Source organism: Diceros bicornis, chromosome 35, assembly GCF_020826845.1.
Source record: "Diceros bicornis minor isolate mBicDic1 chromosome 35, mDicBic1.mat.cur, whole genome shotgun sequence".
NCBI classification, from domain to species: domain Eukaryota; kingdom Metazoa; phylum Chordata; class Mammalia; order Perissodactyla; family Rhinocerotidae; genus Diceros; species Diceros bicornis.
This window is the reverse complement of record NC_080774.1, coordinates 8,254,752-8,270,651: the sequence shown is the minus strand read 5'-3', so window position 1 is coordinate 8,270,651 and position 15,900 is coordinate 8,254,752. Positions and strand designations below refer to the sequence as shown.

The 15,900-nt window shown below is 46.9% G+C and overlaps 1 protein-coding gene across 2 annotated transcripts in view; it reads left to right on the top strand.

Moving 5' to 3' along the window:
* The first annotated feature begins 4,016 nt into the window (after window positions 1-4,016).
* Window positions 4,017-15,900, top strand: part of TMEM120B (transmembrane protein 120B) — a 39,513-nt gene continuing 27,629 nt past the window's right edge. Inside the window, exon 1 of one of the 2 annotated variants that reach the window (XM_058531373.1) lies at window positions 4,017-4,147. In XM_058531373.1, the coding sequence (XP_058387356.1) occupies window positions 4,079-4,147 (69 nt within the window). In that variant the 5' untranslated portion in view covers window positions 4,017-4,078. The remainder of the gene's footprint in view (window positions 4,148-15,900) is intronic. The other variant, XM_058531372.1, reaches the window with a different exon arrangement.

Below are 15,900 nucleotides of genomic sequence, written 5' to 3'. Positions count from 1 at the left end.
TAGTAAGTGCTATGTGTTTGCTACTTTTATGACTCTCCCCAGCTGGTCGAGCAAATTCTCAGACTGGCAGTTCCCTAAGTAGGGGTCCTGAAAGAGAACAAATAAGGGAGATTTTCCCCTGGTGGTGTGAACAGGGAGTGGAGGGGACAACCTTGCAACACGCTTTCTCACCCATCATGATCAAAGTCCCTAAGACAAGCCAGATCCAGTCCCAGGGAGCTGACGAGTGAGTCTTAAAGTGCTTTGGGCAGGAAATAGGACAGGGGGGCAGCCAGGTAAGAACCGACATTTCTGGCACCTGAGCGGCTACACCGATGGGGATGGCCAGCCCATGCCACCCACAGAAGGGCTTGTGAATAACGCACATGGGGTCCTGATCCCACAGAGCGAACAATCCCTTAGATTTGCAACCTGACTGCTGGCCAGCCTGCAGATAAGGTGCACCTGCCCAGATCTCCCTGGGGGCAGGGCCAGCCTCTTCTGACCCTGGGCAGCCTGGGGCAGATGGACTCACTTGGATTGAGCAACTACAAGCAGAGGTGAAGGGGCATCTTCTTCGCAAACCCTCTGCTTGCGAAGCTCTGTGTTTTCTTTTGGATCCTACTAACCCCAATTAAATAAACCGTTTTCTGTTTTACCACCCCTTGAGTGGTTTACCTGTTTTTGCAATCTCCATGACACTTCATATTGGGAGTCTCAAATTTGAATGTCTCTAGGGACCACACGTTACATAAGTACGTGAGGTAGGCTGGGGCGACACAACTGAGCATGGTGAGGACTGTGGCAACCGGCAAGCTCCCTGTGAAGAGGATATCTGTTACTCTGTTCCAGCCCATCGCCATGCAGGAATGTGAGCCTAGTGTGACCAGATCTTTCCATTTTTCAAGAGAAAGTAAAAGTCTGGATTTTTATGTTAAATCGTCTTCTTTTTCTTAATTTAAAAACTTTTACGTAAATGTTTATAGCGCCTTTATTCATAATTGACCCAAACTGGAAATAACCCAAAAGTCCCTCAACTGGTGAATGCATAAAGAATGGATAAGCAAACTGATCCCTCCATGCAATGAAATACACTCAGAAAAAAAAAAGGAATGAACTAGCAATACACACAATCACCATTCGAATCTCAAATGCATTATGCTGACTTCTGCTTCTGGCCAAGATGCAGTAATATAGGCCAGATTTATCTTCTCACCTGAAATAATCAAAAACTGCAGAAAATATATATGAAATGATGTTTTTCACTCAAGACACTGGACATCAGTCAATGGAGGATAGTGATCCCTGAAAGACAGGAAACAAATGGGGTTAGTCCTACGATTGCCCTAGCTTATTGTCTTGAGAGAGTTTCTAGGCCATGGCGCAGGGAAGGGGACCCCAGATGGGGCCTGGCAGATGCCCTGAGTTGAGAAGACAGAGCTGAGAGTCCAGGGGGACCAAGGAGGTTAGAGTTCTAGAGAGGAGACAGCTGCACACAGAGAATTCCAGAGGTCTCCACAGAGTCCCCTCCAGGAGTCAGCTGAGCACTGGTCACCACAGGATACAAGGACAACTATCTGCGACGAGGGAAAGAACCATCTGAAATGATTACAGGTAGGAGTGGATGGCACTCACACAGGCCCAGGAACAGTGCCTGCTCCGGCCAACCAGACTGGAAGGCCTCATGATTCATGAGGCATTGGTCTGGCCTCAGGAGTGGGGAAAAATGGGCTCCAGACTGAGCACTGTTTGAGTCCCAGGTAAACGTTAAAGCAAGAGTCATAAAAAGATCAAATTGTTTCCAAGCAACTTAACTGCATCCAATATAAAGCTCAAGAATATTTTTAGGAATACTAAAATACAAAAGAAGAAGTGGGGGTTGGGGAGGAAGAGTAGGAGGAGGAGGAGGAAGGAAACCAATTCACAAAGGAAAATCCACAACCTCTGACTTCCAATCAACAATAACTGGCCTGCGAACAAGCCTTGCTTCAGCTTTTTTGAGAGGTGTTGTTATGGGTTGAATTGTGTCTCCCAAAAAGATACGGTGAAGTCCTAACCCCCAGAGAAACGAGAATCATAATTCAAAACCGGTCATTAATTAGCCGGGAATCTTGAGTAAGTCATGCTCTTCTTCAGGCCTCAACCAAGACCTGCAAATATTTCTGTCTGTGCTTATGTGCCTATTCCCTATTCAGAGTTCTAAAGGGGGGTCTACGAACCCCAAAAGTTGAGACCCTCTGCAGTAGATGATCTTTTTTTTTTTTTTAAAGATTTTATTTATTTTATTTTTTCCCCCCAAAGCCCCAGTGGATAGTTGTATGTCGTAGCTGCACATCCTTCTAGTTGCTGTATGTGGGACTCAGCCTCAGGATGAACAGAGAAGTGGTGCCTCGATGCGCACCCGGGATCCGAACCCGGGCCACCAGCATCGCAGCGCGCACACTTAACCACCAAGCCACAGGGCCGGCCCTGCAGTAGATGACCTTTAATGTTCATTCATTCAACAAATATTTACTGAGGGCCTACTATGTGCCAAGCTCTGGAAATCCAATGATGACCAAGACAGAGACAAGATCCCTGAGATCTTATGGAGATTATATACCACAAAGGGAAACATACAACCAACACAGAGACAAACACTTTCATACAAGGATAACTTGTATTAAGGAAATAAAACAGGTGATATATAAGTGACTGGGAGGAGGCATGAACCTGTGGGCGTTCAGAAAAAATCTTTTTTCGGAGGTGTTGTTATAGGTGGAATCGTGTCCCCCAGAAAGATATGTTGAAGTTCTAACACCCACTACCTCAGAATGTGACCTTATTTGGAAATAGGGTCTTTGCAGATGTAATTAATTGAGATGAGGTCATGCCAGAGTAGGGTTAGCCCTCAAGCCAACAACACTGGTAACCTTATAAGAGGTGCCACACAAGAAGAAGACTGCTTAACAACAGAGGCCCAGATTGGAGGGATGACGCTGCAAGCCAAGGAATGCTGAGGACTGACAGCCACCACCACAAGCTACCAAGGAGCAAGCAAGAGTCTACCCAGTCTCAAAGGGAGCATGGCCTTGCTGACACCTTGATTTCGCACTTCTAGCCTCCAGAACTGTGAGAGAATACATTTCTATTGTTTAAGCCACCCAGAACTTAACCCAGTTCGCAGTTAGGGCAGCCCTAGGAAACTAATCCAGGTGTCTTTTGAACTGAGGCTTGAATGACAAGAAAAAGGCAACCATATTAAGATTTAGAGGGAAGAATGTTCCATGCAAGAGCAGGAAGAGAAAAAAACTGGCTGGAGAGTACAGATCCAGCGAGGTGAGACAGGAGATATGACTGGAAAGCTAGGCAGGAGTAGATCTTGTGGGACCATGCAGGGAGGGGAGGGAATTTGGATTCAATTAGCTTTGAGACATTTGTGTCTTTTGAGCGACAGAAACAGCTGTCAAGAGAGTCACCCAGAGTCTTAGAGGGCAGGAATCTAGGATGTACTAGCTGCAGTGAATAATAACGACAATGAAAGATGACAGGGCCCTCGCGCGCTTCCCCGCCCTGCCCGGCGACCTTGCTGGATGGTCAATGTCAGTTCTAGCATTTCAGGCCGTTGGCTTTGGCTCAGGTCAGGCAGTGCCAAGGCGTGGTGAGCTTTTACCTCCCCCAGATCTCCTTTCTCCCTCCAGACCCGAGACACCCCAAACAAACACAATATAAGTAAAATATACTCTGCAAATACAGCTTGCGGACACGTTCCCCAGGCCCAACTAGAAGAGAGAGGTTCTGGAGGAGCAGAGGGACTCCCCAAAGGGCAGCAACCGACTCTGCCAAGACCTGCAAAGCTACAGCAGCCCCCTAGCCCGAGCTCGGCGCGCGGGGGCGGAGCCGGGGGAGGTGCGTGCGCATGCGCGGGGGCCAGCCTAGAGGCCAGGGGGCGGAGCCGGCGCCGGGGCGGGGGTGGTGACGTCAGGTGCGCGCGTGGCTCCCGCTGCGCAGGAACAGCTGGTGTCTCGGAAGGCGGCCGGGGCGCGCGCGGGAGTGGGGCGCTGGTGGCCGGCCGCGGCACGCTGCGGGAGCAGCCGCCGCCGCCTCGCCCCGCTGCACCATGTCCGGCCAGCTGGAGCGTTGCGAGCGCGAGTGGCACGAGCTGGAGGGAGAATTTCAGGAACTGCAGGTAGGGCCGGGCCACCTGGTCCCGCGACTCGGCTACCTGCGGTGCAGTGCCTTCCCCTTCCTGCTCTCCCAGCCCGGGCAGTGGGGACCATCAGGGCGCAGGGAGTGCCCCTGGCCAGGCCCTGGGGGTTGGGGGTCCGCGTGGGCCAGCCCCCTCCCATCTCCCAGCACTTCAGTTCTACATCCACTTGGGGCGCCCGGCGGCATCCCCCCTTTCCCCGGCCCGCGCACTGGCTCGTTGCCGCGCGCGCCTCCTTCGCTGCAGAAAGTTGGTCTGGGGCCTCTGAGGGGAAGTGCCTGGCGTGCCCATGTGGGGGAGGCCTCAGGGGTCAGGTATGTGCTGGGACTCAAGGAGAACAGCCCAGCCCCCAGCTTCGCAGGAGTCTCCCCTGACCCCACCCCCGCCCACCGGCTTTTGGCTGCTCAACTTCCCCTCTCCTCTGGTGGGAGATCCCTCTCCTCTGCAGCTCCATTCTGGAAGATGTGCTTGGGAGCCGTTCACCTTGAACCCCTAGGCTTTGCTTAGGGATTAGGGACCCCTGTTCTCCGTCTTTGGGGCTCTGGTGTCTGTGCCCGCCTCTCTGGCGCTGCTGCAGGCTGAGTTTGGCACTGTGGATGGCATCTGTCAGTTCTGACAGCTGGGTTGCCTCCCTCAGCGCTAGAAGCTGCTCCCAGCCCTTCACCCTTCTGGGCCAGAGCCTTACACAGGGTGGGGTGAGGGCGGGTGTAAGACAGGCCCTTTGAGAGAATGGCATTGCCTCCGGGAGGTCCTGGCAGGAGGAGTTGTTCCTGATGGGAGGCTCACAGAGGCCTCAACTACCTGCTCTGGTGACTAGAGACGCCTCACGAAACCTTGGGGTTGGCCAGCAGGCACCCCTGGATCATTTTTGGAGATGAGGCTGTTCCCTCTCGAGCTACCAGACTCTGGAGTTGGGCTCTGTTTGCCTGAAATCACAGCACACACACCGCCCCCCCTTCTATCCTCAGTTGGAGCAATGACATTTTTCCTGTCCATGTGGCTCTTGTCTGCAGTTGCTTGGCCTCTTACAATGCCCAGAGGAGGGGAGAGGAGATTGCCACGGGTGTCTGCAATGGGTCTTTCTAGACATGAGGCAGCAGGTCCTGATGAATAGAGAGAGGGGCTGGAGAGACAGAGCAGGAAGGTGGTGCTGTTTTGGGCATAAGCAGCGGGTAAGGTAACCAGAAGAGTATGCCTTTCTTCGCCTGTCCAGCGTGTGTGGGTTGGTGCCCTCTTTTTCAGGTCTAGGGCTTGGGTCCCACCCAGTTCCCAGGGGACCCTTCTGGCTCCACTCCCGTTGAGAAGACTCAGCCACTTCTTAACGCTTTGTCCTCCTGGGCTCTCAGGTCATGTCCAGCTGCGGAGCCATGGAGGGGTATTAGGGTGAAGAGTGGGAGACGAGTTTTGCCGTGTGGAGCTTTTGTTGTTCATAATTCCTTTCCCTTGCCCTGGTTTAGACTAGGAGGAGGAGGAGGAATCTTAACACTTCAGAGCTATGCAATTAATAGCAATTAGATAGCTAGTCTTGGCAGTAGAGGTTGCGAAGGAGATCTTGGATTTGTTGTCTTTTTACTTGGTGTCTCTGGGGCTCACGTGTGTGAGGGACAGAGAGGAATTGGGAATTAATCCTGGATTTCATCCCTTGGTGCACAGCAAGGGTTGTAGAAGGGCTGACCGGGTGGAAACTGATGTCCCCTGCTCAGTTCTTCAGCAGTGGGGGAACTGGAATGGACTGGATCCTACTTTGGGGAAAATGGACCCTCTGGCCTCAGGCTTTCATGGGCAGCTGCTAGGTCAGAGGCCAGTGGCGGATGGAAGGACACAGACCTCCCCTGGGGTCAAGGTCATAGACTAGAGCACAATTCATAGTCTTCAATTCGTAGACGGAAGCTTGGGCATGCTAATTGACTGAACTGGGCTCACACAGCTCTTTAGTGTCAAGTTGGGGCTAGAAACTTAGTTCTCTAAATGTTAGTTCAGAGGTGTATCATTGTGTCGAGGGCCCCTCTGTCTCTTCTCACCCCCTGAGCCCCCATAATAAATGAGAGCTCTGAACTCCTGAAATGAACTCTGGAAATATGCATATAATAAGTAGGGTGTACGTTGTCATTGTGCATGTGTTGGACAGACTTTCAGACATGAGACATTTCTTTGGGAACCAGGAGGTCACAACAGGGAGGCGGGGTGGGCAGATTGGAACTAGAAAGGTTAACAACAGGAATGATTTTTTTTTCCACCAGAAAATCTCGGTCTGTCTTAATTTTCCTACATCTGCCTCAGAATCTAGGATTTTGGGTTTTAAGTTTCTATCTCTCTGATTCTGTCTTTCTTGGGGTAATATATAATCTCTGTGTTTTACCTCTCCTTCCCTTTTTCAAATGAAGGGAAGAAAGAAGAAACTTAATTCTCCGACTAGAGGATTTGAAAGGTCTTTGGAATTTCTCCCCACCTCCAAAAAGTCATAATCTCTGGGACTTTCTAGAGAAAAGGATCTGTTTTCTTTTGACTGTGATTTGCATTTGCCAGGGCCTCACTGGACTCAGGGGCAAGGTTGAGTCACTATGGGACTTTGTTTTTGGCTGGTTGAGGTTTCGGTCTTGCTGGTGAATTGAGCGTCAGTCTGAGACCAGTGCGTGTTTGGCCTTGTGGCCTGTGGTGTGACCACAGAAGGTCACTTACAGTTATGGTGGCAGGTGACTTAATGCGCGTTTCCTGCCTTGCATCACTGGAAGCCTGACCTTGTCCCTCCTCACTCGGGAAGGAGGTGGCCCCAAGTGGCCTTTCCCTAAACCTGACCTCATGGAAACGCTGGGGCCTGGTAGGCCATTGTAAAGATTTAGGCCTTTACTACCAAAGAAACTGGCATCCCGCCCTCTGGTTACTGTGTATAGAATAGACATTGAGGGGCAGACAGGAAGCAAGACCATATTATTATTTCATTAAAACCCTATGAAATAGATCCTTTTATCCCCAGTTTACAGAGGGCAAAGTCAATTATCCAAAGCCACATGGCTTGTAAGTGCTTGGAGTCAGGATTCAAACCCACATTGTTGAACACCAGAGTCTGTGTTCTTAACCACTACTCCAGGCAAGTCTGTGCTCTGGGGTCGTCTTTTGTGGGCTTTTGTTTTTCTTCTATCTTACGTTGCATTATGGGCCTCTTTCTTTAGAAGCGAGTTGTGTGGAACAACCCTGGACAGGGGGTCGGAATTCCTGGGTGCAGGCCCCATCTCTGCCACTGTCTAGTATCTGACCTTAAGCAAACCACCTCTCTGAGCTTGAGTTTCTTTATCTATGAAACAAAGGCTGACAGTAATAACAACAACAATAAGAGCTAACTGATACATGGAATGTCCCATTTAATCTAAATGACATCCGTGCTTCATAGATGAGGAGAACGAGGCCAAGAGATGTTAAGTAACTTGAAAGTCATGGAGCCAGAATTTAAACCCAGGCCTGCTGTATAGGTCAGATACTTTTTGGGTTCCTAACACAGTGGACTCCAAAAGTATCCTGAGACCCTTAGCTCTAGAAGAGAACTTTTGAATTTGCGGGGTCTTATTTCATTTGTATGGTGCTTTAACACAATGCATTAGTCAGAATTCTTAGTTGCAAGTGACAGAAACCCAGTTTGACTGGCTTTGAGCTAAAAAAGGGGTTTATTGGTTCATGTATTGGGAAGTCCAGAGGCAAATGACTTCAGGCAAGGCTGGATCCAGGGGCTCCAGTGATGTCTCTGTGTGTCTCTCTGTCTCCTCTGTGTCAGCTTCATTCTCAGGCACTCTCTCCCATGTTGTGGCAAAGATGACCACTGGCAGCCCCAGGCTGACATCTACTAGCTTAGTAAACCTGGCAGAAACAGAGCATCTTTTTCCCTGTGATTCCAGCAGGAGTCCCAGGGCTGACTCTCATTGGCCTGACTTGGGTCATGTGATTTTCCCTTACTTATCCAGTTACTTGCCACTGATTGGCTGGGCCTTGGTTACATGTCTACCCCCTAGATCCCAGGACTGGGATCAGTGCCACTTAAACCACATGAAATAAGAGTGGGGGAGGGGTGGTCCCATGAAGGAAAATCAAAATACTGATAGTAAAAAAACCAGAGAGGGATGCTGAACAGGCATCTTTTTGGGGGTAATAGAAACTGTTTAGGGGCCGGCCCCGTGGCATAGCAGTTAAGTGCGCGCTCTGCTGCCGGCGGCCCGGGTTCGGATTCCGGGCACGCACCTATGCACCGCTTGTCAGGCCACGCTGTGACGGCGTTCCACATAAAATGGAGGAAGATGGGCACAGATGTTAGCCCAGGGCCGGTCTTCCTCAGCAAAAAGAGGAGGATCAGCATGGATGTTAGCTCAGAGCTGATCTTCCTCACCAAAAAAAAAAAAAAAAAAGAAAGAAACTGTCTATATCTGTAGTTCTCAAACTGTGTCAAGGTAGCCCCAAGGAGCTGCAGCAAGCTCACACGGGCACTATGGGATAATTTACATTTTCGAGGGAAACACAATGACACCTGTCACACGTCGCTTAGGTTACTAACCTGGGGTAGTTCACATTCTTTTTTGGTGATGTGATATCTTTGCGAAGGTGGGTTTTTAGTGGTCTCTGATTAAAGTCAAGTACTATGTGGAAATCAGTATGGAACGAGAAAGGAGAATGGCAGTGTCCAATCTGATTCCAAGGCTTGAGAATTTGTGCAGAGCCCAACAGGCACGCACATGCCATTAGTAAATAATTTTGGTTGTTTCAGAATGAAATAAAAATATTTTTGTCAATTTCTGTGTATTCTTTTTCTCCAGAGGCTACTAAGTTGTTAGGACATAAATACTTTTCAATTATTTGACCTAAGGACCCCTTGCAAAGTTTACTGAGATGCTAAGGGCATGGTGAACCAACAAAGTTTGGGAAACTTTGGTTTATGTCCTGATTGTGGTGGTGGTTACGCGACTGTATATATTCGCCAGAATTCACTGAATTATACACCTGAAAATTGGTGAATTGATGTGAAAATTATACCTCAATAAAGCTGATTTAAAGAAACTAGTACATGGCCTGTTACATATACCTCGTCTCCTAGCCCTTTTACAGCTGAGTAAACTGAGGTACAAAGAGATTATATAACTCAGCTGAGAAGTGGCAGACTCTGGATATGCAGTCAGACAGTGTGGCTCTAGAGCCTAACCACTTAACCATTATGTTTTCCTCCCTCCTCAATGCCTGACACACATACTGATACCCCTACTTACTGCTCCTATAACAGACATCACTAATCAATCCTGGCACATGACTCTGAGTCTTTTCCAATGGAGAATTGATACAGTTTAGATGAAGTCAACTTTCCATCTTTGGTAGTGTTTCCATGGTGATGAGTCTTAATTAAGTATACTCAGCATCCAGAAATCTTTATTTGAAGTTGATTCCTTGGAAAGAGAACTATATAAACATAATCTCTTGAAAACTTACCACCAGAGAGAGGCACAGCTATAAGGCACCACCTTTTGGTGATGGCCATGGCTCTGTTGCAGTCTACTGGGTTGGCCACCAACTTGCAATGTTCATGGGCCAGAGCCCTGTCTGAAACTACCACGAGATTCCACTGTTGGCAATTCTTGGAATAAATGTTGACTCAGGAGTTGTGACTCCCCAGTTCTGGATCTTATGACTCAGCTAAGTTGTGTTAAGGAGGCATCTCCAGATGTTTCACAGCCATGCTGGGACCTGGAGTCATTAATCTTATCTTCCCACTGGGGCAGAGCTTGGGGCCTCAGAGGACAGGAGAGGCAGTAGGTCTCCGAATCCTTCAACAGAAACTTGCTTGTTTGTGTCTTCTATACATGGCATAAAGGATGGTAATCAGATATGTAGGAAAGAAGCTGTGGGCCTCCCAGTTCACAGAACTAGTGTTAGTGCTTCTGTTTTTTTTAATCCATTCTACATTTTTATAAGTAATACATATTGACACAGTTAAAAATTCAAATAGGAGATATGTAGAAGAATTCTCATAACACTTTTTATAACAGCTAAAAACCGGAAACCTAAATGTCCATCAGAATGGATAATTCCACTGAACATCCGTGGAATGGGGTATGAAGAGCAGAATGAATAAACTAGAGCTACGTGTATCGACATGGATAAATCTTTTAAACAGAAAAGCAACATTGAAAAGTTGCAGAGGGGTGTGTACAGTATGACGTATAAGTTAAAAACATTCAAAACAACACTATGTATTGCTTACTGATACATATCTATGAAGTACAAATAGAAGGACATTGCAAGGGAGTGATGTGGGCCACATTCAGTACAGTGGAGATTTGGGCAGGGCCCTGGCAAGAGGCAAATGACTCTGCCAGGGAGTTTAAGGAAGGAGCTATTTACAGAGGTGTGGCAGTTTAAGGGTGAGGCCCCTAGAGCTGGGACCAGTCCTAATCCTAAAGGAGCAGAGGAAGTGGGAAAGTCACCAGAGCTTGGCCAAAGCTTGTTGCTGGGGTAGGGTAGCTGCCAAGGCGCTGTTGTGGTTAAGGGCTACAGCAAAGCAGGGAGAAGGCAGGAAGAACAAATACTCCTGCCTCTCTCCTGCTGCCCTCCAGTCTTCTGTCCTTGCATTCCATTGGCTAAACCCCAGTAGGAGGCAAAGCAAGGGAACCCAGGAGGTGGAGCCCGTAGGGGTCAGCCTCCCAGGACACAGAGAAAGACAGAATCAGTCTGGCGTGGGAGTAGGGGCAGAAATAACCAGCATCAGGGTTCCCCTCTTTGGGGACAGAGGAAGGGAATACCACCTAGAAAGAATACATAGGGGCTTTCAACTCTGTGTACACTATTATTTCTTTCACTGAGGGTGAGGATATGAGTGTTAATGTTATGTTTATTTTCTGTTATATGATTTTCTGTCTTTTTCTATGCCTGAAATTTTCGTAATAAAATGAGCAGGAGACCAAAAAATAATCCAGCAGTACCAAAAGGCTTATAAAGAAACAATAGGCTCACTGTCAGTCATTTACAAGATTATGACCACGCAAATATCATTTACTGCAGAATCGAGTAGTGTACTATACTTGTTTTTTTATCTCTTGGAGATTTTGATTACATTTATAGAGTTAACATTTGATTCTTTACTGGCAGTATTTGCCTTATAATTAGCCTCTTTTTTCCCCTAAAGCTCTGTCTTCAGATATTCTATCAAGTGTGTTTCTTTTCTTTCATTGGTCTTGCACTAGATGGGGGGGTTGGGGCTGGCTTTGTGCTGCGGGACAGAGTACTTTCTTCCACAGCGGCACATCTGCTTTGGTGCCCCCAGTGGCCTGGGTTATTTTTAGAGGGAGCAACTTGATGTGGGAGTCAATCACATTTAGTAAGCTGGTACTCCCTGGGCTGTGTGTGGAGAGCCGCCTCTCAGTTTTTGGTGAGTATCCCCATGTTCCAATCCGCCGCGGCCAAGTTTACGAATAAAGATAGTGGTTTGGCAGTTTGGCGTTTTTTTTAAAAGTTAAACATACATTTACCATACAACCTGACAGTGCTAGTCCTACGTATCTACCCAAGAGAGATGAAAATATATGTCTATTCAAAGACTTCTACATGGATGTTCACGGCAGCATTATTCATAACAGCCAAAAAGTGGAAATAACCCAAATGTGCAACAACTGGTGAATGGATAAACAAAATGTGATATATTTATACCAAGTTTTTATTCCTGAATGGCAATAAAAAAATTTATGCTACAACATATGTATTCATGCTACAACATAAATGAACCTCAAAAATATCATGCTAAGTGAAAGAAGCCAGATGCAAATACCACATATTGTATGATTCCATTTATATGAAATATCCAGAAAAGACAAATCTGTAGGGACAGAAGGTAGATTAGTGGTTGCCAGGAGCTGGGGGGAGGAGAGAGTGGGGAGTGAGTGCAAATAGACACCAGGGATCTTATTGGGTGATGGAATGTTCTAAAACTGGATGTGGTAATAGTTTCACAACTTGGTAAATATATAAGAACCACAGAATTGTACACTTAAAAGGAGTGAATTTTTTTATTTATTTTTATTTATTTTATTTTTTTTCCCTCAAAGCCCCAGTAGATAGTTGTACGTCATAGTTGCACAGCCTTCTAGTTGCTGTATGTGGGACGCGGCCTCAGCATGGCCAGAGAAGCGGTGAGTCAGTGTGCGCACGGGATCCGAACCCGGGCCGCCAGCAGCGGAGCGCGCGCACTTAACCGCTAAGCCACGGGGCCGGCCCCCAAAAGGAGTGAATTTTATAGGATGTAAATTGTACCTCAATAAAATTGTTAAAAAATAATGGTTTAGGGGGCTGGCCCGGTGGTGTAGTGGTTAAGTTTGTGAGCTCTACTTCAGCGGCCCAGAGTTCTCAGGTTCAGATCCCGGGCACAGACCTATGCACCACTTATCAAGCTATGCTGTGGCAGGCGTCCCACATGTAAAGTAGAGCAAGATGGGCACGGATGTTAGCCCAAGGCCAGTCTTCTTCAGCAAAAAGAGGAGGATTGGCTCAGGGCTAATCTTCCTCACCAAAAACAAAACAACAAAAAAAACCACACGAAGAAAATAATAATAATAATAATGGTTTAGATTCTTAGTTTGGAAGAAAAACACCCAATATGGTGGTTCAGAGATCTACATTTTTGGGTGACTATTTAGTAACTGGCTTGATGAAGGATTCTTTCAACCAGGCTCCAAGTCTTTGGTTCTGGCATCTTTAAGATGACAGTGCCCTGGGCAAGAGCTTGGTAATAATGAGTCCAAGATTTGTGGCTTCTTTTCTTATCTGGTGTGGTTAACTTTGCCCAGAAGGAAAGCTCTGTTCTTTGGCGTATTAATCTAGATTCTGACACTTGCCTCTGAAGTGAAGACACTCAACCCAAATTGGCAAAGCCAATCATAACAAGATGGAATTTGTTTGCTTATGTAATTGGGAAGTCAAACATGTACTGCTTCAGGTGTAAGCCAATCCAGGGGCTCAAATGCAGTCATCGTGGCTCAGCCTTCATCTGTTTTTCTGCCCTAATTTCCTCTGGGTTCATTCTTAGGCAAGAGAGCCCCATTAGCACTGGGCTCACATCCTGCTACCTGTAAAACTAGTGGAAAAAGAGTTTCTCTTTTTCAGCAGTTCTGAAACAAGCCCCGCAGTTGAGTTTTGTTGGTTCTGAGTGCCCGTCCCTGAATCAACCCGCTGGGTCAGGAGGCTGATGTTCTGATTAGCCAGGCCTCGGTCATATGCCCTGGAACCCAGTAGGGTCAACCCTACCCCCAGCTAGATCTCAAAGACTGAGTGTGGGGGAGGGATGGGTCTCCAAAGAAACTATGGGGACGTCAACCAGAAGGGGAATAGCTGCCTAGCTGGCAAAGACAATAGAAGGCCTCCATCTGGTGACTAGTTCCATTTGAGGCCACAGGGCCAGGGTTGATTGGATAAAAGGCAGGATTGGATTGCCTCAATGTGGCTCATTTGCTCCTGGAAACATCATCTCAAAGCACAGGTCCAATTGAGTGTCTGCTGGAGACACCCTCTTGAGCAGAGGGTAGCCAGGGACTATGAGGGAAGACAGGAATTGTATCCCCTCCAGTTGCCGGACTACCCCATGGACGGTGCAGCAGGAGTCAGCTGTTATAAAATGGTGCAGCCGCTGTGGAATATGGTATGGCGCTTCCTCAGAAAAATTAAACATGGAATTACTATATGATCCAGCAATCTCACTTCTGGATATATACCCAAAATAATTGAAAGCAGGGACTCAAACACATATTTGTACACTCATGTTCATAGCATCATTATTCACAACAGCCAAAAGATGGAAGCAGCCCAAATGTCTGTCGACAGATGAATGGACAAGCAAAATGTGGTATGTATGCACAATGGAATATTATTCAGCCTTAAAATAAAAGAAGGAAATTCTGATACATGCTACAACATGGATGAATCTTGAAGACATTATGTTATGTGATAAATATGCAAGTCACAAAAAAACAAATACTGTGTGATTCCACTTACATGAGGTCAAATATGAGAGTAGTCAAATTCATAGAGACAGAAAGGAGAATGGTGGTTGCCAGGGCCTGGAGGGAAGAGGAAATGGGGTTATTGTTTGATAGGTTCGGTGTTTCAGTTCTGGAGATGGGTGATGGTGATGGTTACACAACAATGTGAATATATTTAATGCCACTGAACTGTACACTTAAAAACAGTTGAGATGGTAAATTTTATGTGTGTTTTATTACAAATAGAAAAATTAAAAAATTTAAAATGGTAAATTTTATGTTATATATATTTTACTCCAATTAAAAAAGAGAGAGAGGGCGGCCCTGTGGCTTAGCCGTTAACGTGCGCGCGCTCCGCTACTGGCGGCCTGGGTTCGGATCCCTGGCGCGCACTGATGCACCACTTCTCTGGCCATGCTGAGGCCGCGTCCCACATAACAGCAACTAGAAGGATGTGCAACTATGACATACAACTATCTACTGGGGCTTTGGGGGGGGAAAATAAAAAAGGAGGAGGATTGGCAATAGATGTTAGCTCAGAGCCGGTCTTCCTCAGCAAAAAGAGGAGGATTAGCACGGATGTTAGCTCAGGGCTGATCTTCCTCACCAAAAAAAAAAAAGAGAGAGAGAGAGAGAGACAAGTATCTGGAAAAAAGTAAGTATCCAAGAAATGAATTGATAACCCTTTCTGTTGCCTGTGGGACTGGCACAAGGTGGAATCAGCAGAGACTGAGCGTGGGCGAGGAATGCCCTGGGGGTGGAGAGCATGTCACAGTAAGGGCCTTGTTTCTGACTCCCCCCATCCTGCGTTGTCCTCATCTTGGCTGGCAAATCCTGAGCCTGGACCCGAGGACAGACGTGGACCAAATGTGTAGTCTCCGGTATCGGGTCTCCTCTGGGAAGTGTCTCTGGCCTGCGGCAGAGACAGAGAGAGAACTGTGGGGGAGCAGGAATGACTCCATATCTGAGGGGACAGAATTACGGGAAGGCCCAGGGACTTCCCATCCCTACCACTCTGATGCCTTAGGATTGAGCAGAAAATATCGCCAGTGGAGTATTAGAAAAGTGCCTGTAAAAAAGTAAATGTCGATAGCGTTGAGTGTTGGTGAGATGTGGACAACTGTCATATGCTGGGGTGGGAGTGTAAATTGGTGCAGCCACTTTGTGGGCCGTTTGCCAAGATCTATTAAAACTAAAAACAAATGTTATAAACCAATGTTACTGCAATAAACAAAACAAACAAACAAAAAAAAAACTAAAAACAAGCCTGTACCCTCTGACCCAGCAATTCCACTGCTCTTCCCCAGAAAAATAATTGCGTATGTGCCCAGGGAGGCAGTGCAAGGATGTTATTCAATGTTGCATTGTTCATTATAGTCGGAGACTGGAAACAACCTCAACAACCAGCAATAGGGAAATGGCAAATAAACTGTATTATGTCCAGAGCATGAAATACTGCACAGCGCTACAAAGAATGAAGTATATCTCTATATTCTTAGGTAGGTAGATCTTCAAGACATATTGTTGAGTGAGAAAAGAAAGTTGTGGAATCATATGTATACTCTGATACTATTAATATATTTTTAAAAATTAAAAGTATGTGCTTTAGGGTATAAGCTATGCTGTTATAACAAAGAGATCCCCAAATAAAAAGGCTTAAATGAAGTAGCTTTTTTCTTTCTCACATAACAGTCCAGAAGGAGTTGTGGTCCAGGGTGAGTGGTGTTCCAGTCATCTCTT